The following is a 26,686-nucleotide window of genomic DNA, read 5'->3' as shown; positions in this document are numbered from 1 at the left end:
GAAAGGAATTCATCATTTTAGGAATAATGAAGAATTTAAAAAGGAGGATTCAGATTCAAACTAAATGGACATAACATGCAACATAACAATGTTATTTCTCAGTTTCAATTAAATCATCTTCACAATCATTTGTATAAAGTTTCTATGATCACGGAGTAACGTGGAAGGCCAAAAAAACGGAGGCAGTTTCACAAAGGCAGTGATTTAATTCTCATCTGATTCCAGGTTTAAGACTCCAGCTCACCATTACTGGCTTGTATGGGCTCTTCTTCTCTGGTGCTCTGGTGATCTCTGGTGATCTCTGGTATACCAGTTAGGAAGAGGAAAATGCTCAATAAGAGCAAGAAATAGAAAGTTTTTTTCTTTTTTTTTTTTAACTCTTCTAGCTTTCCTAGAATGACACACTCACTGGAGGTGCTTGACAGCCCCGATACATACTGGAGGGACTACATTTCCCAATAATCCTGGGAGTGCTTGGAGGTGGAAAAAATTGTTCACATCAGTTTTGTACTTGAAATCCTGAGCTTAAGATATCATGAATTTTTGATTACTACACTGTCTTTCACTTGGTAAACATGACTACAGAAATGTCAACACAGCCACAAAGACATCATGACTGGTAGCTATATGTAAGTAAAGTCCAATATTATATACAAGCTGTTTGTACCTGGATTTAGCTGTTGAGTATTAGTTACAAATATGGAACATGCTAACAGTAGCTAATGTAGACATAGTCTATGCTGCACTACAGTGAAGCTGAACTAAAGATACGTTGTGTACATCAGCTGTTAATGCTTCCTATCTTTGATTTCAACTTTGCTGAACTGGTCACTGATGTCATCGAAGTAATTATCTGCGAAGCGAAGCATTTGGTTGACGGCGCTGAGCAGCAGGATGTCGCACTTCGGGTCCAACTCCAACTCCTCGCTGTAGTTCTTCACAGGAAGAACACAAGACATTGGCACTCCGAGCCGAGCACTGACCTCCTGCATCTGGATCACAAAACATTCAGGTGAGGGTAGTTGAGACCACAGAGAACTGTGCCAACTTTTGTGCAATCACAGCCTCATTTTGTTTTTAAGTATCTTTTCGACAGTGGGGGTGTTGGATAAGTATATTAGTTTGTTTTGATTATGGCTACCTATTGCAAGCCAAATAAAACTTTTAACCAAAAGTCACATGATAAATAAATATTGAATATTGGTTTGACAACCTGCTTCTTCAGTTCTGTTAGAGGAATTTATAAACTCCAGGTTGTTTGTGATGATGAGAGCTGTGAAAGCTACAAATGTTTATTGTTCATGATTATTGTCTAACTAGCTGTATAACCTCAGGTCTTAAAGTTTCTCATGTGGCACAATGGTGAGAAGGATTTGCCAAGAAACTCCCCATCAACCAAAAGAGTTGATGAACCCTACACCAGTCATGTAGATAGTTGAATATGCATCTTTACAGAGGAAGAGAACAGAATTAGATAACCTAAACTAAGGAAAATATATCTAAAATCCTCACCACGTCCTTAATGTAGCCACTCTTGTAAACATTTCTCACATCCGTTGACACCAAAGGGCAGGCTTCATCTACTTTAGTGAGCAGGACCAGCTGAGGGATCCCTGGAAACACCAGAGCAGAAAGAACATTTCAAAGATGCTGTAGTGAGGGATAATTGTAAACAATACAGATGTCTTGAATTGATAGAGATATCAGCCAGCCAACTCATGAGGAACATATTATTATTTGAATGTACAGAGTTAATATATTGTGCCTAGGTTCTGTCACTCCCCTAGAGCAACACAGACTGTGACAATAATAACTTCACCCACATCTCCATTAGACAGAGTCAGACACCAGCTGTGATGTGGAATCTTTTATGTTGTGAAAAGTTAAACTAATGTTGCAGATAATAACTCGAGGTAGAAGTGCCCCTGAACTAACTCCTTTCAGTGGAAAGGGAATCAGCTACTCCAGTCTTCTACAAGATCCCTTCATTTACTCATAGCCAGAATCTCAGAACATTTAGAGCTTTCTTGCTTTACAATACTTTGAGCTTTTGTTCTGTGGTGGTTGGAGTGACACGTGTAGCTTCTACCCCACCCCAAGCTCCATCCGGACACAATCCTCTGAAAGATACTGTAACAACCCAAAACTAGGCATTGACTTGTTGTTCTATTTTTATTTTGCTATGCTGAGATTGAGAGAGCACATACTGACTGACTGACTCATACTGATATTAAGACTGTATACATCCATCCATTATTATGACATTGGACTCATTTATACTGACCCATTAAGTTGACCTTACTGCGGATAGCATCCAGCTTTTCCTCCAGCTTTTTTGGCATGATGGAGATCTTACAGGCATCAATGACATAAGCCACACAGTGGATCTTATCCTTGAGCCCTGGAGACTTATGATAGCCGGGGGTCTCAGAATGCAGAGGAGCAGAGGGATTGAACTGTGTCACACAGTTGAAAGGAAAGACAGAGGCAGTTTGAGTTATCAGCCAAATCAGTGGCTCATACATTCAATGTCCTGTTCAATGTTAAAAAAAAGCTGTACCTGGTAACGGTCTGGCAGATGACCTTCGAGGATACTGCTGATGTCATCTATATCAAGCCCCGCCCCTGTGCTTTCCTCCAATCCCATGGTATCGCACAAGACGATTGGCAGAGGTTTTCCTTCTCGCCCAGCTTTCAAAGAGTAGCTGCGAAACTGTTGGGTACAAGGTGATGGAGCAACAAGCTACAAACTGCAGACAGGGCAAATCAATCGCCACATATGTAAAATCATTAAAGGCAGAAACTAACCTGTGTGGTGAGGCTGGTGGTAGAGCAGCCAGCGATGGCCTGGCTGGTGACGTGGCCTCTGAATACAGAGTTGATAGAATTGAAGAAGCTGGACTTTCCAGCTCCAACTGCTCCAATGAGCAAAACCCGAACCTGGGACACAGAGCTGACTGTGGGTTTGTAATTCTTAATACTGTCGATCAGCTCCTTCCTCTTCCTGTAGAAACAAGAAAGATAAAGAACTTTTTCATCTAGTGAGAAGATTGTTAGTTGTTTTCGGCCCGAGGTTCCAGAGATGTTTGTGCACAGCCAGTTGACCTCCATGATGGTAGCACTCATGGTTGTGGGTACGTTTATGACAATTTGTTGAGAATTTTACAGTTAAAAACAGTATAGCACAGTAAGCATGGCAAACAGTTTCATTACATAATATTTTGTAGAGACACTGAGTCCATCATAATGTAAAATGCTGGTATAATATGCCTAGTAAAGCATAGAAGTGCTGCATGTCACGGCATGTGGAACACATTCATAATTACATCCAAAAGATCAACACTTTTAATTACACTGTTACTGCTGTACTGATTTCCCTGATCATCAGTTTGTGTCATAATGTATACACTATAATGTAAAGTATGTTAATAGTATTATGTGTAGGATGGCAGCTCTTACTCAGATTTCCAGATTATAGTCCTCCATGGCCTCTCAAGTTCTGTGTTTCTGTTGTAGAGCAAAAACAACTATTAATTTTTGGATTTGATAAGAAACAACTTATTTTTATTTGTGATGATTTTACATGACACTTAGACAAAACATAGTATCATTAATATCAGATGCCATATTTCATGATTTGATAATAATCCTTTTTATTACCTGTGGTTTGGATTGACTTATGCAGATGAAATACTGTGTTAAGATCCCAGATGACCTCTAAGCCTACATAGTGCTGGGAGGCCTAATGCAACATTCATGTCATATCGAAAATGAGTTTCCCCAATTGAGAACAGTATTCGCGTCAATGTCTACGTTGTAATTCGTTGTAAAAAGTTTCAATATATCCAACTTGGCACTTAATAATATGTAAGTTCCAAAGTGCCATGGAAGTTGTCCAATTTAAAGGATATTGTGTTATATTGTCAATGCACTGTATTGTAATTCTCACATGACCAGCTCTGTATTCATGCAACCGTCTTGTGTGAACCATTGCAAGCTGTTAACACGGGACTCTTTCCCATTTCTGTCATCCATCCCATATCACGTGAAGGGACTGTACAAAAATGACTGGCATAGAGGTCATGAAAAGGAAAAGGGATATGTATTTTTCCTTTATGTTAAAGGGAAGGTAATCTGCATTTTCTTCACTTTAGAAGTTTGTATAAGTTTTTTTATTAAGAAATTTGAATTGAAAAGCAGTCAAACATCCGACTCAATGCATGTCAGTCCACAATGTATTAAATCTAGTTTGCATAGTTTGAACCAAAAATACTGGAGGTGAACTATAGCAGAAATATAGCACTAACCACTAGCACAATAAAGCATGAATATTTGGTAGTTTATAGAGAACTTACCTTCCACTTGATAGACTTCACACTCAGTCAGGTTGAGGTTGTTGCCATGCATTTCTGCAGCATTGAAGTTGTAATGATTTCCTGGATTGCTGTACACTACTGCTTTGCCTCCATTGACAAGAATCAATGCTTCTCCAAAATATGGACCAGAGTTAGCTATCATTCTCACTGCATTAGCAGGGCCTGTGACTGGATATTTGAGCAGCTTTTCTCCACTGAAGGTGAAAAGAAAGGCCTGGTCATCCTGCACATACTGACCAGACTGACTGAAAGGTTGTTTGGTGTATCCTCCAAACATATAACCTGAGGCGTTAAAGCCCACAGACACTGTGGGACTGTGGTTGTCACATCGTTGGTGGAAGGCTGCACCAGTGAAACCATGGATGCTGGCTTTGTACAGCAGCTGTAGTTTGACTCTTCCCAGCTGGGAGCAGATCGTTCTCTGCTGGTCTCTGGTTAGCAGTGAGTTCATGGTCGACAGTTGTTCTGCTGATGTGTGTAGAGGATGCTCAATGACACTTTGATGTTTGCTCACTTTGGTTTCTAAAAAGAAAGAGAAACACAAATGCATTAAAATGTAGGATATCTAGAAATCTAGTTTGGATAAACTCTGTTCATTAACCTTGTGTTGCCTTTTAGGCATAATATTGGATAGACTTTTACTTTGATAAGTGTTTGCAATGCTTAAGTTCTTCCTAGTTTGCAAAGGCTACTTCCTGTTAGTCATTTGAGGAAGCCAGCTGAATGTATCTACATGTTTTCTACACTGTACAACCTGTGCACTTGAATTAATGTTAAGAACATTATTTAAATGAAGAAGTCTTTATTTCTTTTGTAATTAAAAACGTTTAATTATTTATTTAGGACAAGTGAATATGTCGAGTCTCATTTTGACCCACACTAAGGTAAAAGCCATCCACTTACTGACTCCCCAGCTCGAGCAGCCATTAATGCTAGCCCCTCAACATGTCAGCCCTCTGTAAATGACAGCTTTCAAGTAAGACCTATCAAGATGGCAACCCTGTGTTTTTCCATAGAGCCCTCACATAACACTAGCCAGCTTGTGTTTGCCAATGACAGCTTTGACCACCAGCAATCAAAGTGGAAAATCAGGCTCAACATGAAAGGTGACCATGGGAGAAATTTGAAAAGGTGTCAAGCTGACTTCAAGTCTGCACAGCCTTTTCATTCCTGTGTATGCTAACAGCTGATCAAGGTGCCCCTGCAACCAAACACCAAGTTTATCAAGTTTATACCGATTTGATGATAAGCCTGAACGCTATCATGCTTGGCAGTCATCATACATCAACACCACTCAAGGGCTAGGTCTCACAACTACTGAGGAATTGGACTTGATGACCAAATTGATAGAGAATGAAGAGACCACGTCAAACATCTGTGGTCAATGCATATAACAAATCTGGTCATAGCTCTTAAAAAGGCCTGGGAACGTCTCCAGGAATATCATGCAGCACTGGAAATAATCAAAAAGTCTCTTTTCTACTGGCTTGACAATTTCCAAAGAATCTCAGGTAAAGTACACGTGAAACTGTGAGAACTAGCAGACTTACTAATGCGAGTACAGTGTGCCAGGGAGGATGACTACTTCCTAGCCCTGTCCTACCTGGATACTGCACGCAGCATTGAACCCATAGTTGCAAAACTCCCCTATGGGCTTCAAGAAAATTGGGTATCTGCTGGTTCAAGGCACAAAGAAGAAAGTTCAGGACAATTTCCATCATTTGAATTCTTCATCAGGTTTGTATGCTATGAAGTGCAGAGGAGGAATGTCCCCAGCTTTGCTCTTCCAAGAGCTGGCGGTTAACCTGTAAAGCCTGAAAAACAGGCTTGAGCAGAAACAGTCTTGTGAAAAGTGTCAATGACCCAAACAAAAGCTGTCCGATACATGGCAAGCCACACACCCTAAAGCTGTGCAAAACCTCAGAGCCAAAAATCTGAAGGACAGAGAACTTTCTCAAAGAAAGAGGATTTTGCTTTATTTGTTGTGGCTCTACCACTCACTTAGTGAAGGACTGCACAACGGCAGTTAAGTGGACAGAGTATTATAGCACCGACCACAACTCTGCTCACCTCAACTAATGGCTCCCTCAGCTCCACCACACAATGGCAGGGAGGGAGATGAAAACGACATTGAAGTTGTTGTCAACTCACACTGCACTGAAATGTGTTCTAAGATTTGCCTGTGAAAGTATATCACAAAGGTCAAATCTATAAAGGCCTACATCATCCTGAACAACCAAAGTAACTGGTCACAAGCAATGTCCATTTTTTTCGAGCTGTTCATGTTGAGTGTGAACCATATTCTTACTGTCTGAGAATGTGTTCAGGCACAATGAAAACATTCAGCTGAAGGACTGAAGCCTTTGAGATGCTGCCGTTGGAGGGTAGGGAAGCAAGGAACAGGTCGAACAGGCTCATCGGGCTTGGAAATGAACCTACTACTGAGAACCTCACGGTTACTAGAGATTCAGCAGATTTACTAAACAGGAGGACGTTTTGATATACATGCAGTATATGCAAAGGAGTGTAATACAAGGATATGGGTCTTTTGGTTATTCTTATCAGTGGAAAGTGTTGTTGGACTCTCGTTCTAATTGCAATTTCCAACAGTAATGTTCAATTGCACAATTTAATTTGTTCTGTCAATTGTGAGGGGTCTTACAATTGACAGAGAAACTAATTGTGGAGTGGAGTGACAGAATACTGATTTGTCATGGAGTTTGACTCAGACACATCCATTTCCAAAGCCTCAGCCTGAATGAATAAAATAGGAAAGATCAAGCTTCATAAAACATAGGAAATATTTTACAGATAATAACTTAAGTTGTAAGTGCTGAGACCGTAGACAATTTCTGTAATAACTAGGAATTAACAAAATATAAAATTAGAGAATTTTCTAAAAAATTAAAAATGTATATTAAGTAAAAAAAAAAAACTTGTTTCATGTTTCAGGAAATCAGGCAGTGTTGTAGAACAGAATAGTGAGGATAAAGGAAGACTATTGACAAATGCAATCTAATTATATGATATCTATCTTAAAAGGGCCATGGGTGCATTTGTGAGATCAAGAGTAAAGTGGCTAGATGAAGGAGAAAAGAATACTTTGCATTTTAACAACGGGGAAGAGAAGACAAAGAGAAAGCAGTGGCAAGCTTACTGATCAATGGAGTAGAATGCTAGGATGCTAGAAACATTGAAAAGGAAGTTTTCACATTTTATAGTAAGCTCTATACATCTGCATACTCACTGACTCTGACTCATTGAACAAAGAAATTCAGAGAGAAATGAACTAATGCCAAGCATGAAGCAAGATCTAATTGCACTTATTCTCAAGCATGAAAAAGATAAAAAAGTTACATGACAATCTAAGACCAATCACCCAACACTGACTATAAATTGCAATCTGGATGTATTGCAGCTAGAATGAAAAAAGGCCTGACCCAGAAATAAATGAAACGCGATTTAATTTTCTCGGAGGGAGATGTATTCACAACATCATAAGTCTGGTTCTAGACTTTTCCCCCACAACAACCCAGTTTTAACATCTTTGCATTGGTTGTCAACTTCTTTTAAAATCATTTTAAACTCTGATCAATTACATACTGGATTAAATCAGTGAACTGATTTATTGGTTTAATCTTTGTAATTCTTCCTCAGTCAAGTTAAAAAGTATAGGTTAACTTGAATCACACCGTGCCACACTTTCATACACAAAAGTAAAGAAAATGTTAAAAAATCCCACTCAGTATAACTTTACATTAAAGAAACATGCCACCCTTCAATATTTTCCGTCTTACCTGCTTCTCTCGCTTTTAGATTCTCTTCTTCACAATAGTTTAGTAACTGTAGGCTGATGTTTTTACAGGATGTGTACCAACTGATGGTCTGGGTGTGGCAGAAATGAAACTGAAAGTCTGCAGAGTAGAATAATTATACCCTGAAAACAAAGCAGGGTTCTGTGAGGCTCATAATTCGTAGGAGTGCTCTCAGCCCCATCTGCACCGTTCACCTCCCTGTGGACAAGTTTATTTCACACTCAACAACTCTGTTTTTATGAATTGTTGTTATTGGTAATTTTCTTTACTTCTTTGCATTTCCTTTTGTCAGGTGCAATCATACAGTAAAGTCACTTGTTCAGAGGTAAATACAGGTGTAAATAGCTTAGGGGGCAGTCCATGGGTTTTGGCGTCCTCATAGTGTCTAGTTTCATTCTCCAAACAAAGGGATGACTAGTGACATTTGTGGATGAACACAGAGAAAATGGACAAATCTACATTATAAAAGAGAAATGTATGTTCATTTCACATTTAAATGGGGAAAAAGATCCCACATGAGAATAATTGGGAACCATTTAATCAAGAATATCTTTTCCATGTAGTAAACATCCTTCACCATCTCCCTCCATTGTGCTACCAGAGGGCGGCTGTGGCCTCAGCCAGCAGACTGTGATTATCTTCTTGGCAATTAGAAGACAGACTGTAAGTAGCAATGTCTGATTGTTGTCTTCTATTTTTCTGTTATATTCCTAAAGTTAGGTGGTTCTAAAGACAATAAACATTTTGTAATTGGAACATAAAGAACAGCTTTAGCAATATGCTCATTTGTATTGTTTCCACTCACCCTATTAGGGATAAGGGGAAGACTTCCCATCTTGTAAGGTCAGTTTTTACCCATCAGTTTTCCATCTGTGATGTGTCAGAAATGATGACAGTTCCTCTGAACCCCTGGTTGGTTGAATGTTCCTGCTAGTTGTGCTAGCCAATGCCCCATCAACATTATTGCTTCAGACATTGATTGGTTAATATGATAACCTTTAAGTTCTCCTTTTACATATAAAAAAAACTGGGTTGCTGATATCCATCAATATGGCATCTACATAATAAAGTGAAGGTGGTCTCTCAAAAACTGGGCTCAATTTTGAAACAGATTTACAAATAATATTAAACAATTTTAATGAAATATTATCAAACTGAAGTTTAATTCTTTTTACATGATGAACATTAAGAAATAAATTATTATTTTTAGAACTGTCTTTTCAAGTTATGAAACATGGATTTAAGTGATAATTTAATCTTAAACTAAACATCCTTCAAACAAGCCTATGTTTGACTTTTCATCATATGAAGGCTGTTACAATCAAATCGGCTTTAAAATAATCAAAACACTCAATTGTTCAATTCACATGCATTTTCCTCCATTTTCATCAATTAATTTTGTTACTTCCTCTCCTCAGTACAGCTTCATATTCAAGTTTTAAATATGTAACTACTTGAGTCTTACCTGCTCAGTTGAACAAGTGCTGGAGAAAGAAGCTGAATCACTTTCCAGGTGGATGAAGATAAGCAGTGGGTGTTGGTTGTTCTCAGTTGATGCAGCTGACTCTGGTTTAGCATACAAGTCTAACAAGGATGTTGCCTTCAAAATAAATGAGTCAAAATCAAATCTGAAGAAGTGACATTTGTAAGCATGGAAAGGAGGATTAATATGACAAGAATCTTACAAAAGAAAACAAAAATAAATTTAAGGTTTTCATTTCATCTTAGCGTCCTCTAACAACATGTTTCTAAGTAAATTGCTATTGTTGCTGATCAGACTGATTTGTTTAATCATTCACAGTCAGCCATAGGAGCAGGAGTTATGTGGAGTGTGATTAAAAAAAGGGGCCTTTATTTGTCACCACCTGGTTTATAAAACCATTGATTGAAATGACTGATTTTGTCCTCTGACAGGTCTTCACCAAGGTTCAAAGTACCAGGAGATAAAACCTGGGCCTGCCCCTTTTCTGCAGTCATTCAGACAGTACCTACTAACAGCATTGTTACGAGTACAGCCCAGGGTAACTCTTTGAGAGTACTATCCTTTAGTTTGATTTTTTGAGGAAAAAGTTTAATCTAACAGGTTTCCACAGTTGAAAAAACGTATCCCTAGTCAGGCTGTATGACAAATCAACACACTGAGGTATTTATGTAATGTACTTTTCTTACTACAACTTATGATCTTACTGTGTATTTAATCAACTTAATCTTGTCCCTTCTTAAATGTTTTCTTTATTTTAACTCTTCACTCAAAGGGCTAGGCATTTTATTTTGAAGGATTACTGGAAGTTAACGATATATTTCAGTTTCCTTGATAGTGTCGTTCTTCACTTTCGTTTTTCAGTCAGCCAGACATGAGAGATAAAGACCATGGTGCATCACTGGCCACATGTGACAGTTACAAAGTCCAACCAGTTAAACATGCGATCTTTGACTGAACTAAAACTGAGTGGAAATTTCATTCTCAGGAACAATACATTTAAACAGGAGTTCAGATTTTATATTCTCTTTTAAACATACACATTTCAAATGTTTTAGGTTTCAAAGAATTCTCCATGGTAACACAACATGCAGCACAACAATAGATGTGATTATATCTGCCGGTACAAACATGGGAAGTTGTTTCCTGATAGGAAAAATACATCAAATACTGTAGGGGAAAAGACATATTACAAAGTTTGATTTAAAAAAAAAAAGAAAAGAAAAGAAAAGAACAGGGTCTGGACTGACTTAATAATGTAAGCTATTTGTAAATGTTGCGCATCTTTCAGGCCTCGAGTGCAGAGAGAAGGCGAGAGCATTAGTCAGTGTCTGACTTGAGAGAGCAAGCATGCAGCTATTTCCTGGAGGCAGTATGTACCAGTATAGACCTGGTACATTTCGGTCCAGCACTAGATCGGTCTTCAGGCTTTTGACTTGAGGTCAGCTTCGCTTTGCTGGAGAAAGATACAACTAATATGGGTCATCTGCTGGTAAATGGATGGATCACTGTGAGGGACATTTTATTATGTTCCTCAGGTTATTATATCCACTGTACAAATACTTCCTATTATTTACATTCAACTTTGCTGAACTGGTCACTGATCTCATCAAAGTAATTATCTGCGAAGCGAAGCATTTGGTTGACGGCGCTGAGCAGCAGGATGTCGCAGTTCGGGTCCAACTCCAACTCCTCGCTGTAGTTCTTCACAGGAACAACACAAGACATTGGCACTCCGAGCCGAGCACTGACCTCCTGCATCTGGATCACAAAACATTCAGGTGAGGGTAGTTGAGACCACAGAGAACTGTGCCAACTTTTGTGCAATCACAGCCTCATTTTGTTTTTAAGTATCTTTTCGACAGTGGGGGTGTTGGATAAGTATATTAGTTTGTTTTGATTATGGCTACCTATTGCAAGCCAAATAAAACTTTTAACCAAAAGTCACATGATAAATAAATATTGAATATTGGTTTGACAACCTGCTTCTTCAGTTCTGTTAGAGGAATTTATAAACTCCAGGTTGTTTGTGATGATGAGAGCTGTGAAAGCTACAAATGTTTATTGTTCATGATTATTGTCTAACTAGCTGTATAACCTCAGGTCTTAAAGTTTCTCATGTGGCACAATGGTGAGAAGGATTTGCCAAGAAACTCCCCATCAACCAAAAGAGTTGATGAACCCTACACCAGTCATGTAGATAGTTGAATATGCATCTTTACAGAGGAAGAGAACAGAATTAGATAACCTAAACTAAGGAAAATATATCTAAAATCCTCACCACGTCCTTAATGTAGCCACTCTTGTAAACATTTCTCACATCCGTTGACACCAAAGGGCAGGCTTCATCTACTTTAGTGAGCAGGACCAGCTGAGGGATCCCTGGAAACACCAGAGCAGAAAGAACATTTCAAAGATGCTGGAGTGAGGGACAATTGTAAACAATACAGATGTCTTGAAAACTTTTCAAGGGAAAACTATGAATGTGTCAAATCCTTCCCTTGATTACTTAGACACCATTTGCAATTTAATAGACACTGACTTTTATTCTCAATGGCACTGAGGCGCATGTATGTTCATGTTCAGTTTGTATTTTTGTTAAGTTTGTATTTTTCTTTTAAACTGAAAACAAACAAAAAACTCAAAAACTGAGCTGTTTTTTTGGTTGTCAATCAAAAATGAGAAAACAAGAATTCAAACCAAAATCAAAAAACGGTCCAATTTTGGTGTTTGCACGTTTCTTTTTTAGCACCAGATCAGCCAGCCAACTCATGAGGAACATATTATTATTTGAATGTACAGAGTTAATATATTGTGCCTAGGTTCTGTCACTCCCTCTGATAGATACTGACAGAGTAACACTGTAAATGACATTGGACTCATTTATACTGACCCATTAAGTTGACCTTTCTGCGGATAGCATCCAGCTTTTCCTCCAGCTTTTTTGGCATGATGGAGATCTTACAGGCATCAATGACATAAGCCACACAGTGGATCTTATCCTTGAGCCCTGGAGACTTATGATAGCCGGGGGTCTCAGAATGCAGAGGAGCAGAGGGATTGAACTGTGTCACACAGTTGAAAGGAAAGACAGAGGCAGTTTGAGTTATCAGCCAAATCAATGGCTCATACATTCAATGTCCTGTTCAATTTTAAAAAAAAGCTGTACCTGGTAACGGTCTGGCAGATGACCCTTCAGGATGCTGCTGATGTCATCTATATCAAGCCCCGCCCCTGTGCTTTCCTCCAATCCCATGGTATCACACAAGACGATTGGCAGAGGTTTTCCTTCTCGCCCAGCTTTCAAAGAGTAGCTGCGAAACTGTTGGGTACAAGGTGATGGAGCAACAAGCCACAAACTGCAGACAGGGCAAATCAATCACCACATATGTAAAATCATTAAAGGCAGAAACTAACCTGTGTGGTGAGGCTGGTGGTAGAGCAGCCAGCGATGGCCTGGCTGGTGACGTGGCCTCTGAATACAGAGTTGATAGAATTGAAGAAGCTGGACTTTCCAGCTCCGACTGCTCCAATGAGCAAAACCCGAACCTGGGACACAGAGCTGACTGTGGGTTTGTAGATCCTAATACTGTCGATCAGCTCCTTCCTCTTCCTGTAGAAACAAGAAAGATAAAGAACTTTTTCATCTAGTGAGAAGATTGTTAGTTGTTTTCGGCCCCGTGGTTCCAGAGATGTTTGTGCACAGCCAGTTGACCTCCATGATGGTAGCACTCATGGTTGTGGGTACGTTTATGACAATTTGTTGAGAATTTTACAGTTAAAAACAGTATAGCACAGTAAGCATGGCAAACAGTTTCATTACATAATATTTATGACACTGAGTCCATCATAATGTAAAATGCTGGTATAATATGCCTAGTAAAGCATAGAAGTGCTGCATGTCACGGCATGTGGAACACATTCATAATTACATCCAAAAGATCAACACTTTTAATTACACTGTTACTGCTGTACTGATTTCCCTGATCATCAGTTTGTGTCATAATGTATACACTATAATGTAAAGCATGTTAATAGTATTATGTGTAGGATGGCAGCTCTTACTCAGATTTCCAGATTATAGTCCTCCATGGCCTCTCAAGTTCTGTGGTTTCTGTTGTAGAGCAAAAACAACTTTTAATTTTTGGATTTGATAAGAAACAACTTATTTTTATTTGTGATGATTTTACATGACACTTAGACAAAACATAGTATCATTAATATCAGATGCCATATTTCATGATTTGATAATAATCCTTTTTATTACCTGTGGTTTGGATTGACTTATGCAGATGAAATACTGTGTTAAGATCCCAGATGACCTCTAAGCCTACATAGTGCTGGGAGGCCTAATGCAACATTCATGTCATATCGAAAATGAGTTTCCCCAATTGAGAACAGTATTCACATCAATGTCCACATTGTAATTAGTTGTAAAAAGTTTCAATATATCCAACTTGGCACTTAATAATATGTGAGTTCCAAAGTGCCATGGAAGTGGTCCAATTTAAAGGATATTGTGTTATATTGTCAATGCACTGTATTGTAATTCTCACATGACCAGCTCTGTATTCATGCAATCGTCTTGTGTGAACCATTGCAAGCTGTTAACACGGGACTCTTTCCCATTTCTGTCATCCATCCCATATCACGTGAAGGGACTGTACAAAAATGACTGGCATAGAGGTCATGAAAAGGAAAAGGGATATGTATTTTTCCTTTATGTTAAAGGTAAGGTAATCTGCATTTTCTTCACTTTAGAAGTTTGTATAAGTTTTTTTATTAAGAAATTTGAATTGAAAAGCAGTCAAACATCCGACTCAATGCATGTCAGTCCACAATGTATTAAATCTAGTTTGCATAGTTTGAACCAAAAATACTGGAGGTGAACTATAGCAGAAATATAGCACTAACCACTACCACAATAAAGCATGAATATTTGGTAGTTTATAGAGAACTTACCTTCCACTTCATAGACTTCACACTCAGTCAGGTTGAGGTCGTTGCCATGCATTTCTGCAGCATTGAAGGTGTAATAATTTCCTGGATTGCTGTACACTACTGCTTTGCCTCCATTGACAAGAATCAATGCTTCTCCAAAATATGGACCAGAGTTAGCTATCATTCTCACTGCATTAGCAGGGCCTGTGACTGGATATCTGAGCAGCTTTTCTCCACTGAAGGTGAAAAGAAAGGCCTGGTCATCCTGCACATACTGACCAGACTGACTGAAAGGTTGTTTGGTGTATCCTCCAAACATATAACCTGAGGCGTTAAAGCCCACAGACACTGTGGGACTGTGGTTGTCACATCGTTGGTGGAAGGCTGCACCAGTGAAACCATGGATGCTGGCTTTGTACAGCAGCTGTAGTTTGACTCTTCCCAGCTGGGAGCAGATCGTTCTCTGCTGGTCTCTGGTTAGCAGTGAGTTCATGGTCGACAGTTGTTCTGCTGGTGTGTAGAGGATGCTCAATGACACTTTGATGTTTGCTCACTTTGGTGTCTAAATAGAAAGAGAAACACAAATGCATTAAAATGTAGGATATCTAGAAATCTAGTTTGGATAAACTCTGTTCATTAACCTTGTGTTGCCTTTTAGGCATAATATTGGATAGACTTTTTTTTGATAAGTGTTTGCAATGCTTAAGTTCTTCCTAGTTCGCAAAGGCTACTTCCTGTTAGTCATTTGAGGAAGCCAGCTGAATGTATCTACATGTTTTCTACACTGTACAACCTGTGCACTTGAATTAATGTTAAGAACATTATTTAAATGAAGAAGTCTTTATTTCTCGTGATTTAAAATATTTAATTATTTATTTAGGACAAGTGAATATGTCGAGTCTCATTTTGACCCACACTAAGGTAAAAGCCATCCACTTACTGACTCCCCAGCTCGAGCAGCCATTAATGCTAGCCCCTCAACATGTCAGCCCTCTGTAAATGACAGCTTTCAAGTAAGACCTATCAAGATGGCAACCCTGTGTTTTTCCATAGAGCCCTCACATAACACTAGCCAGCTTGTGTTTGCCAATGACAGCTTTGACCACCAGCAATCAAAGTGGAAAATCAGGCTCAACATGAAAGGTGACCATGGGAGAAATTTGAAAAGGTGTCAAGCTGACTTCAAGTCTGCACAGCCTTTTCATTCCTGTGTATGCTAACAGCTGATCAAGGTGCCCCTGCAACCAAACACCAAGTTTATCAAGTTTATACCGATTTGATGATAAGCCTGAACACTATCATGCTTGGCATTCATCATACATCAACACCACTCAAGGGCTAGGTCTCACAACTACTGAGGAATTGGACTTGATGACCAAATTGATAGAGAATGAAGAGACCACGTCAAACATCTGTGGTCAATGCATATAACAAATCTGGTCATAGCTCTTAAAAAGGCCTGGGAACATCTCCAGGAATATCATGCCGCACTGGAAATAATCAAAAAGTCTCTTTTCTACTGGCTTGACAATTTCCAAAGAATCTCAGGTAAAGTACACGTGAAACTGTGAGAACTAGCAGACTTACTAATGCGAGTACAGTGTGCATGGGAGGATGACTACTTCCTAGCCCTGTCCTACCTGGATACTGCACGCAGCATTGAACCCATAGTTACAAAACTGCCCTATGGGCTTCAAGAAAATTGGGTATCTGCTGGTTCAAGGCACAAAGAAGAAAGTTCAGGACAATTTCCATCATTTGAATTCTTCACCAGGTTTGTATGCTATTAAGTGCAGAGGAGGAATGTCCCCAGCTTTGCTCTTCCAAGAGCTGGCGGCTAACCTGTAAAGCCTGAAAAACTATTTTTTAAGAGCACAAGGAACTCCATTTCATAAGATTTGCCTGTGAAAGTATATCACAAAGGTCAAATGTATAAAGGCCTACATCATCCTGAACAACCAAAGTAACTGGTCACAAGCAATGTCCAGTTTTTTCGAGCTGTTCATGTTGAGTGTGAACCATATTCTTACTGTCTGAGAATGTGTTCAGGCACAATGAAAACATTCAGCTGAAGGACTGAAGCCTTTGAGATGCTGCTGCTGGAAGATAGGGAGGCAAGGAAAAACCCATGGCCACAGGTCAATCAGGCTCATCGAGCTTGGAAATGAACCTACTACTGAGAACCTCACGGTTACTAGAGAGTCGGCAGATTGTCTAAACAGGAGGACGTTTTGATATACATGCAGTATATGCAAAGGAGTGTAATACAAGGATATGGGACTCTTTTGGTTATTCATATCAGTGGAAAGTGTTGTTGGACTGTCGTTCTAATTGCAATTTCCAACAGTAATGTTCAATTGCACAATTTAATTTGTTCTGTCAATTGTGAGGGGTCTTACAATTGACAGAGAAACTAATTGTGGAGTGGAGTGACAGAATACTGATTTGTCATGGAGTTTGACTCAGACACATCCATTTCCAAAGCCTCAGCCTGAATGAATAAAATAGGAAAGATCAAGCTTCATAAAACACAGGAAATATTTTACAGATAATAACTTAAGTTGTAAGTGCTGAGACCGTAGACAATTTCTATAATAACTAGGAATTAACAAAATATAAAATTAGAATTTTCTAAAAAATTAAAAATGTATATTAAGTAAAAAAAAAAAACTTGTTTCATGTTTCAGGAAATCAGGCAGTGTTGTAGAACAGAATAGTGAGGATAAAGGAAGACTATTGACAAATGCAATCTAATTATATGATATCTATCTTAAAAGGGCCATGGGTGCATTTGTGAGATCAAGAATAAAGTGGCTAGATGAAGGAGAAAAGAATACTTTGCATTTTAACAACGGGGAAGAGAAGACAAAGAGAAAGCAGTGGCAAGCTTACTGATCAATGGAGTAGAATGCTAGGATGCTAGAAACATTGAAAAGGAAGTTTTCACATTTTATAGTAAGCTCTATACATCTGCATACTCACTGACTCTGACTCATTGAACAAAGAAATTCAGAGAGAAATGAACTAATGCCAAGCATGAAGCAAGATCTAATTGCACTTATTCTCAAGCATGAAAAAGATAAAAAAGTTACATGACAATCTAAGACCAATCACCCAACACTGACTATAAATTGCAATCTGGATGTATTGCAGCTAGAATGAAAAAAGGCCTGACCCAGAAATAAATGAAACGCGATTTAATTTTCTCGGAGGGAGATGTATTCACAACATCATAAGTCTGGTTCTAGACTTTTCCCCCCACAACAACCCAGTTTTAACATCTTTGCATTGGTTGTCAACTTCTTTTAAAATCATTTTAAACTCTGATCAATTACATACTGGATTAAATCAGTGAACTGATTTATTGGTTTAATCTTTGTAATTCTTCCTCAGTCAAGTTAAAAAGTATAGGTTAACTTGAATCACACCGTGCCACACTTTCATACACAAAAGTAAAGAAAATGTTAAAAAATCCCACTCAGTATAACTTTACATTAAAGAAACATGCCACCCTTCAATATTTTCCGTCTTACCTGCTTCTCTCGCTTTTAGATTCTCTTCTTCACAATAGTTTAGTAACTGTAGGCTGATGTTTTTACAGGATGTGTACCAACTGATGGTCTGGGTGTGGCAGAAATGAAACTGAAAGTCTGCAGAGTAGAATAATTATACCCTGAAAACAAAGCAGGGTTCTGTGAGGCTCATAATTCGTAGGAGTGCTCTCAGCCCCATCTGCACCGTTCACCTCCCTGTGGACAAGTTTATTTCACACTCAACAACTCTGTTTTTATGAATTGTTGTTATTGGTAATTTTCTTTACTTCTTTGCATTTCCTTTTGTCAGGTGCAATCATACAGTAAAGTCACTTGTTCAGAGGTAAATACAGGTGTAAATAGCTTAGGGGGCAGTCCATGGGTTTTGGCGTCCTCATAGTGTCTAGTTTCATTCTCCAAACAAAGGGATGACTAGTGACATTTGTGCATGAACACAGAGAAAATGGTGGTCTCTCAAAAACTGGAGGAGTTATGTGGAGTGTGATTTAAAAAAAGGGGCCTTTATTTGTCACCATATGGTTTATAAAACCATTGATTGAAATGACTGATTTTGTCCTCTGACAGGTCTTCAACAAGGTTCAAAGTACCAGGAGATAAAACCTGGGCCTGCCCGTTTTCTGCAGTCATTCAGACAGTACCTACTAACAGCATTGTTACGAGTACAGCCCCGGGTTACTCTTTGAGAGTACTATCCTTTAGTTTGATTTTTTGAGGAAAAAGTTTAATCTAACAGGTTTCCACAGTTGAAAAAACGTATCCCTAGTCAGGCTGTATGACAAATCAACACGCTGAGGTATTTATGTAATGTACTTTTCTTACTACAACTTATGATCTTACTGTGTATTTAATCAACTTAATCTTGTCCCTTCTTAAATGTTTTCTTTATTTTAACTCTTCACTCAAAGGGCTAGGCATTTTATTTTGAAGGATTACTGGAAGTTAACGATATATTTCAGTTTCCTTGATAGTGTCGTTCTTCACTTTCGTTTTTCAGTCAGCCAGACATGAGAGATAAAGACCATGGTGCATCACTGGCCACATGTGACAGTTACAAAGTCCAACCAGTTAAACATGCAATCTTTGACTGAACTAAAACTGAGTGGAAATTTCATTCTCAGGAACAATACATTTAAACAGGAGTTCAGATTTTATATTCTCTTTTAAACATACACATTTCAAATGTTTTAGGTTTCAAAGAATTCTCCATGGTAACACAACATGCAGCACAACAATAGATGTGATTATATCTGCCGGTACAAACATGGGAAGTTGTTTCCTGATAGGAAAAATACATCAAATACTGTAGGGGAAAAGACATATTACAAAGTTTGATTTAAAAAAAAAAGAAAAGAAAAGAAAAGAAAAGAACAGGGTCTGGACTGACTTAATAATGTAAGCTATTTGGAAATGTTGCGCATCTTTCAGGCCTCGAGTGCAGAGAGAAGGCGAGAGCATTAGTCAGTGTCTGACTTGAGAGAGCAAGCATGCAGCTATTTCCTGGAGGCAGTATGTACCAGTATAGACCTGGTACATTTCGGTCCAGCACTAGATCGGTCTTCAGGCTTTTGACTTGAGGTCAGCTTCGCTTTGCTGGAGAAAGATACAACTAATATGGGTCATCTGCTGATAAATGGATGGATCACTGTGAGGGACATTTTATTATGTTCCTCAGGTTATTATATCCACTGTACAAATACTTCCTATTATTTACATTCAACTTTGCTGAACTGGTCACTGATCTCATCAAAGTAATTATCTGCGAAGCGAAGCATTTGGTTGACGGCGCTGAGCAGCAGGATGTCGCAGTTCGGGTCCAACTCCAACTCCTCGCTGTAGTTCTTCACAGGAACAACACAAGACATTGGCACTCCGAGCCGAGCACTGACCTCCTGCATCTGGATCACAAAACATTCAGGTGAGGGTAGTTGAGACCACAGAGAACTGTGCCAACTTTTGTGCAATCACAGCCTCATTTTGTTTTTAAGTATCTTTTCGACAGTGGGGGTGTTGGATAAGTATATTAGTTTGTTTTGATTATGGCTACCTATTGCAAGCCAAATAAAACTTTTAACCAAAAGTCACATGATAAATAAATATTGAATATTGGTTTGACAACCTGCTTCTTCAGTTCTGTTAGAGGAATTTATAAACTCCAGGTTGTTTGTGATGATGAGAGCTGTGAAAGCTACAAATGTTTATTGTTCATGATTATTGTCTAACTAGCTGTATAACCTCAGGTCTTAAAGTTTCTCATGTGGCACAATGGTGAGAAGGATTTGCCAAGAAACTCCCCATCAACCAAAAGAGTTGATGAACCCTACACCAGTCATGTAGATAGTTGAATATGCATCTTTACAGAGGAAGAGAACAGAATTAGATAACCTAAACTAAGGAAAATATATCTAAAATCCTCACCACGTCCTTAATGTAGCCACTCTTGTAAACATTTCTCACATCCGTTGACACCAAAGGGCAGGCTTCATCTACTTTAGTGAGCAGGACCAGCTGAGGGATCCCTGGAAACACCAGAGCAGAAAGAACATTTCAAAGATGCTGGAGTGAGGGACAATTGTAAACAATACAGATGTCTTGAAAACTTTTCAAGGGAAAACTATGAATGTGTCAAATCCTTCCCTTGATTACTTAGACACCATTTTCAATTTAATAGACACTGACTTTTATTCTCAATGGCACTGAGGCGCATGTATGTTCATGTTCAGTTTGTATTTTTGTTAAGTTTGTATTTTTCTTTTAAACTGAAAACAAACAAAAAACTCAAAAACTGAGCTGTTTTTTTGGTTGTCAATCAAAAATGAGAAAACAAGAATTCAAACCAAAATCAAAAAACGGTCCAATTTTGGTGTTTGCACGTTTCTTTTTTAGCACCAGATCAGCCAGCCAACTCATGAGGAACATATTATTATTTGAATGTACAGAGTTAATATATTGTGCCTAGGTTCTGTCACTCCCTCTGATAGATACTGACAGAGTAACACTGTAAATGACATTGGACTCATTTATACTGACCCATTAAGTTGACCTTTCTGCGGATAGCATCCAGCTTTTCCTCCAGCTTTTTTGGCATGATGGAGATCTTACAGGCATCAATGACATAAGCCACACAGTGGATCTTATCCTTGAGCCCTGGAGACTTATGATAGCCGGGGGTCTCAGAATGCAGAGGAGCAGAGGGATTGAACTGTGTCACACAGTTGAAAGGAAAGACAGAGGCAGTTTGAGTTATCAGCCAAATCAATGGCTCATACATTCAATGTCCTGTTCAATTTTAAAAAAAAGCTGTACCTGGTAACGGTCTGGCAGATGACCCTTCAGGATGCTGCTGATGTCATCTATATCAAGCCCCGCCCCTGTGCTTTCCTCCAATCCCATGGTATCACACAAGACGATTGGCAGAGGTTTTCCTTCTCGCCCAGCTTTCAAAGAGTAGCTGCGAAACTGTTGGGTACAAGGTGATGGAGCAACAAGCCACAAACTGCAGACAGGGCAAATCAATCACCACATATGTAAAATCATTAAAGGCAGAAACTAACCTGTGTGGTGAGGCTGGTGGTAGAGCAGCCAGCGATGGCCTGGCTGGTGACGTGGCCTCTGAATACAGAGTTGATAGAATTGAAGAAGCTGGACTTTCCAGCTCCAACTGCTCCAATGAGCAAAACCCGAACCTGGGACACAGAGCTGACTGTGGGTTTGTAATTCTTAATACTGTCGATCAGCTCCTTCCTCTTCCTGTAGAAACAAGAAAGATAAAGAACTTTTTCATCTAGTGAGAAGATTGTTAGTTGTTTTTATTTTGCACACAGCCAGTTGACTTCCATGATGGAAGCACCTTTGGGTAAATCTATGTCAATTTGTCTAGAATTGTATAGTTCACAATTTCATTACCATCATAATGGTTGATATATAAAATAGTCGATATAGTATGCCCAGCAAACACAGCAGAACACATGGTCATGGGATGTGGAACACATTCATTATTACAACAAAAGTGATTATCAATTTTAATTACACTGTTAACACTATACAGTTTTTTATGATCATGAATTTGTGTCATGATAAACAGTATATACAGTATATTATATTGTACTATAGTAAAGCATGTTAGTAGCATTATGTGTACGATGGTTGCTCCATCCATCTTACTCAGATTCCCAGATTATAGTCCTCCATGGCCTCTCAAGTTCTACACTTTCTGTTGAAGAGCAAAAACAACTTAAAATAAAATGAATAAAAATAAAAATATTACCTACACATCTTTAGAGGAAAGGGACTAGATACCATACAAGACCCCCAAATCAGCTCTAGTGGGAGGCCTAATGCCACATCCATGTCATGTCAGAGCTATTGACATGGGGTGGGGGGTCAGAAAAGGGGCAGAGTTATATATTTCTTCTATCTAGTTTTATTTTTGGTTTTGTCTTTAAGAAAAGTATTTGAACAATGAAGAATAACGAGCAATAGGGACTCAAAGACAAATGGACCATAGTTGGTAGGGATACACAGATCATGATATATTGTGAAATATACATTGACCACGACAAAGCATGAATATTTGGTAGTTTATAGAGAACTTACCTTCCACTTGATAGACTTCACACTCAGTCAGGTTGAGGTTGTTGCCATGCATTTCTGCAGCATTGAACTTGTAATGATTTCCTGGATTGCTGTACACTACTGCTTTGCCTCCATTGACAAGAACCAGTGCTTCTCCAAAATATGGACCAGAGTTAGCTATCATTCTCACTGCATTAGCAGGGCCTGTGACTGGATATTTGAGCAGCTTTTCTCCACTGAAGGTGAAAAGAAAGGCCTGGTCATCCTGCACATACTGACCAGACTGACTGAAAGGTTGTTTGGTGTATCCTCCAAACACAAAACCTGAGTCGTTAAAGCCCACAGACACTGTGGGACTGTGGTTGTCACATCGTTGGTGGAAGGCTGCACCAGTGAAACCATGGATGCTGGCTTTGTACAGCAGCTGTAGTTTGACTCTTCCCAGCTGGGAGCAGATCGTTCTCTGCTGGTCTCTGGTTAGCAGTGAGTTCATGGTCGACAGTTGGTCTGCTGATGTGTGTAGAGGATGCTCAATGAAACTTTGATGTTTGCTCACTTTGGTTTCTAAAAAGAAAGAGAAACACAAATGCATTAAAATGTAGGATATCTAGAAATCTAGTTTGGATAACTGAAATTTATCTTAAAACCATGGAAGTTACAGTTCTCCCATCCTAGTAAACCAATTCTAATTACAGAACATAAGAAATGAATACCAATAACACCAATAATAAAACTTAGAAAAAATTTATTCCAATAAATAAGTAAAATTGGAGTTAATATCCTCTTTACATATCGCTGGACTGGAGCTGGATGGGTCAGAGGAAACATGAAATTACTTCATTATCCTATATGAACGTTGTGACTGTTGTAATTGTGTCAAAAACATGCAGACATCAATTAGCCCACTGGCTGCTATCATCTTGACATTTCAAGAGTAAAGTACAAATACTCTTCACTGTATCAAAGATTAAAGTCCCCATGTGTAGTATTCTAACACACAAGTGATATATTAATACTTTATTGTTCTTTATAAAATACTTGACATTCTTTGCTTGTGTCTAATTTTGAATGACACAAAGCATAAGATAAAATTCTTCTTTAGTAATTTACTTCAGGTTGCTCCTCTAATTCTCAACTTGCACTTTGTTGAAACATGCTAAAATTAACATTTTGTATCAAACACTTGATTGTGTGAGAAAGTTTTGCCACAGTTTGAGGCAGAACGATATCTCCAGTCCTCTCTCACTGATAAAGAAATGAAGGAGTGTTTTCCACACTTACATTATTTCTGACTATACAGCCCGAGTACTTATACTGTATGACCTAATTTTCCCACATAAACCCAGTTTTAACATCTTTACACTGGCTGCCAATTTCTTTTCGAATCAATTTAACCTGTAATCAATTACATACCGGATTAAATCAGTGAATTGACAGATTTTTTTGGTTTCGTATTCTTAGTCCAGGTTGAAATCAGGGTGAATTACACAGAGATTAACTCGAAACACACACACATTCAGTCGCAAAAATAGAGAAAACATTCAAAATCCCACTTGTCATAACTTTTTTATTCTTACCCTTATTTACAGTCAATGTTCTTACCTGTTCTCTCTCTACAAGATTAAAGGAAGGTGACCAACGATTAGTTAGACAGGTGTTTGTTTAAGGTTTGTACCTGCTATGGTCTGGATCTAGCAGAAATGAAACTGGAAGTCTGCAGACTAGAATGACTATTCCTTCAAAATAAAGCTGGTTTGTGTCTGAAAAAAAGAAATGTGTTGCTGTGTATGAAAAACAATGTGAAATCTCTCGTGTTTTATGTGTGCTAAATTTAGATCCTCCAAATTCCATTTTCTTCCTTTTTTTTTTTTTTTTTTTCTGTGAGGCTCATAATTCTTACCAGTAGTCACATTTGGATTCGGCATCATGTTCAGCTCCCTGTGGGCAAGTTTCTTCACAAAACTAAAACTTTATAGTGCGCAGTTTCGAGACGAAAATCAACAAATGACATGTAGGCCTAGCAGTGTCAGTTGCCAACATTATATCACCAGAGCAGTGTTGTGACAGGTTTGAAAAGAAGTTGCAGTAAATGCTATAATGTGTAGGTGGACAATGAATTAGATAGGAGACAGTCAAGAGATGTGACAGTCATGTATTCAATTGAAAGGTATTCTGACTCTGACTGAAGGAATTAGGCTCTGTTCATGAGAAGTACGACAAGTCTGGACCACTATTAAATTTAATTTCTACCAACTGTACGAGAAAATATTAAAAACAACTAGAAAATTCCAGGGAAAATTTTGAGTGCCACGGGGGCTACTGCCGGGATGAGTACATGATTTATTTCCAGTGTTCAAAAGTCACCCTGATCATATTCTGGTTTTGAGAAATGTCTTGATATAAAAGAATCTGATATAAAACAATGTCACATCCCTCCATCATGTATTATGTGGGAAATATCTCATATTCTGTCTTGTTTTTTTTAATAAAACAAGAGGCAACATGTCTTCAAACTGGCATTTAAAGGGTTAAAATCCTGAAAACTAATAAACATTTGGTAGGTTTGAGCAGAACTGAAGTGGTTTAAGAGATTTATGCAAAAAAAGCAGAAAAAAATATTGATATATGATGATTTTATAGCATTTTCTTTGTGTGTCCTTTTTTGGACGCGAAAAAAAAAGACACTTTCTTGCAGAAATCCATACCTTCAGCTGTAACACAGCCAAAATGATCAGCAAATCAAAAAAGAAAAGTAAAGAAAATGTCCAAAAAAGGACAGAGGGACCCCTGAGGGTTAATAAATCCCATGAACCGCTATTTAAATTACCACTATTATGTTTTTTTCTGTGCTAAATTTAAAATTACTGGGGAGGAGAGCAACGCGACTAGAAGTGACAGCGAGAGAGGGCTAGTAGCTTCTCCTCTTCTCTGTCTCAGCGGAGACCGTCACAACTTCATTCACTCTTTTAACAAAACAAAAAAAAAGCAACGAAGGAAGGAAGGAATTTTATGCCATACTATACTATGAAGTTTTTTGCCATTTTTATGCCTTATTATACTATGATGTTTTTTTGAAATTTTATGCCATACAATACTATGACGTTTTTTGACATTTTTATGCTCTACTATAATATGACTTTTTTTGGCATTTTTATGCCTTATTATACTATGACGTTTTTTGAAATTTTATGCCATACTATACTATGACGTTTTTTGCCATTTTTATGCTCTACTATAATATGTATTTTTTTGGCATTTTTATGCCTTACTATACTGTGACATTTTGTGCCTGACTATACTATGACGTTTTTTGCCATTTTTATGCTCTACTAGAATATGACTTTTTTTTGGCATTTTTATGCCTTACTATACTGTGACGTTTAGTGCCTGACTATACTATTATGTTTTTTTGTCATTTTTATGCCTTAGTATACTATGACATTTTTTCAAATTTTATGCCTTAGTATACTATGACGTTTTTTGCCATTTTTATGCCTTATTGTACTATGACGTTTTTTGAAATTTTATGCCATACTATACTATGATGTTTTTTGCCATTTTTATGCCTTAGTATACTATGATGTTTTTTTGAAATTTTATGCCATACAATACTATGACGTTTTTTGACATTTTTATGCTCTACTATAATATGACTTTTTTTTGGCATTTTTTTGTCTTACTATACTGTGACGTTTTGTGCCTGACTATACTATGATGTTTTTTGCCATTTTTATGCCTTATTATACTATGACGTTTTTTGAAATTTTATGCCATACTATACTATGACGTTTTTTGCCATTTTTATGCCTCATTATACTATGATGTTTTTTTGAAATTTTATGCCATACAATACTATGACGTTTTTTGACATTTTTATGCTCTACTATAATATGACTTTTTTTGGCATTTTTTGCCTTACTATACTGTGACGTTTTGTGCCTGACTATA

At 38.1% G+C, this 26,686-nt stretch overlaps 1 protein-coding gene across 5 annotated transcripts; it reads right to left on the bottom strand.

Annotated features, from left to right (window-relative positions):
• Positions 1 to 54: 54 nt before the first annotated feature.
• LOC130170536 (interferon-induced protein 44-like) lies at positions 55 to 25,904 on the bottom strand. 5 transcript variants are annotated; one of them, XM_056377942.1, is made up of 8 exons: positions 24,341 to 25,904; positions 22,760 to 23,302; positions 13,737 to 13,785; positions 2,809 to 3,004; positions 2,561 to 2,713; positions 2,285 to 2,456; positions 1,513 to 1,613; positions 55 to 992 (listed from the first exon to the last, which is right to left on the bottom strand). In XM_056377942.1, exons 2-8 carry the CDS (start codon positions 23,229 to 23,231, stop codon positions 789 to 791), a joined length of 1,347 nt encoding a protein of 448 aa, XP_056233917.1. In that variant the 5' UTR covers positions 23,232 to 23,302; positions 24,341 to 25,904; the 3' UTR covers positions 55 to 788. The 5 variants fall into 5 exon arrangements, with proteins under 5 accessions (XP_056233917.1, XP_056233918.1, XP_056233921.1 ...); XM_056377943.1 differs by lacking the exons at positions 22,760 to 23,302; positions 24,341 to 25,904 and adding exons at positions 14,634 to 15,174; positions 18,146 to 18,249; XM_056377946.1 differs by lacking the exons at positions 55 to 992; positions 1,513 to 1,613; positions 2,285 to 2,456; positions 2,561 to 2,713; positions 2,809 to 3,004 and adding exons at positions 9,663 to 11,432; positions 11,953 to 12,053; positions 12,565 to 12,736; positions 12,841 to 12,993; positions 13,089 to 13,284 and having other exon boundaries at positions 24,341 to 25,897.
• Between the last annotated feature and the right edge of the window lie 782 nt (positions 25,905 to 26,686).

This window comes from Seriola aureovittata, chromosome 6 (assembly GCF_021018895.1).
Source record: "Seriola aureovittata isolate HTS-2021-v1 ecotype China chromosome 6, ASM2101889v1, whole genome shotgun sequence".
NCBI lineage: Eukaryota > Metazoa > Chordata > Actinopteri > Carangiformes > Carangidae > Seriola > Seriola aureovittata.
The sequence above is the reverse complement of the archived record's forward strand: the minus strand, read 5'-3'. Positions and strand labels throughout refer to the sequence as shown.

Bases quoted from the DNA above. Each gene is read 5' to 3' on its own strand.
- LOC130170536 (XM_056377942.1), bottom strand. From the start codon at position 23,231: ATGAACTCACTGCTAACCAGAGACCAGCAGAGAACGATCTGCTCCCAG. The intron at 13,786-22,759 runs GTAAGTTCTCTA...GCTCTACAACAG, and splicing joins TGAAGTCTATCAAGTGGAAG to AAACCACAGAACTTGAGAGG. The intron at 993-1,512 runs GTGAGGATTTTA...TTTGTGATCCAG, and splicing joins GTGGCTACATTAAGGACGTG to ATGCAGGAGGTCAGTGCTCG.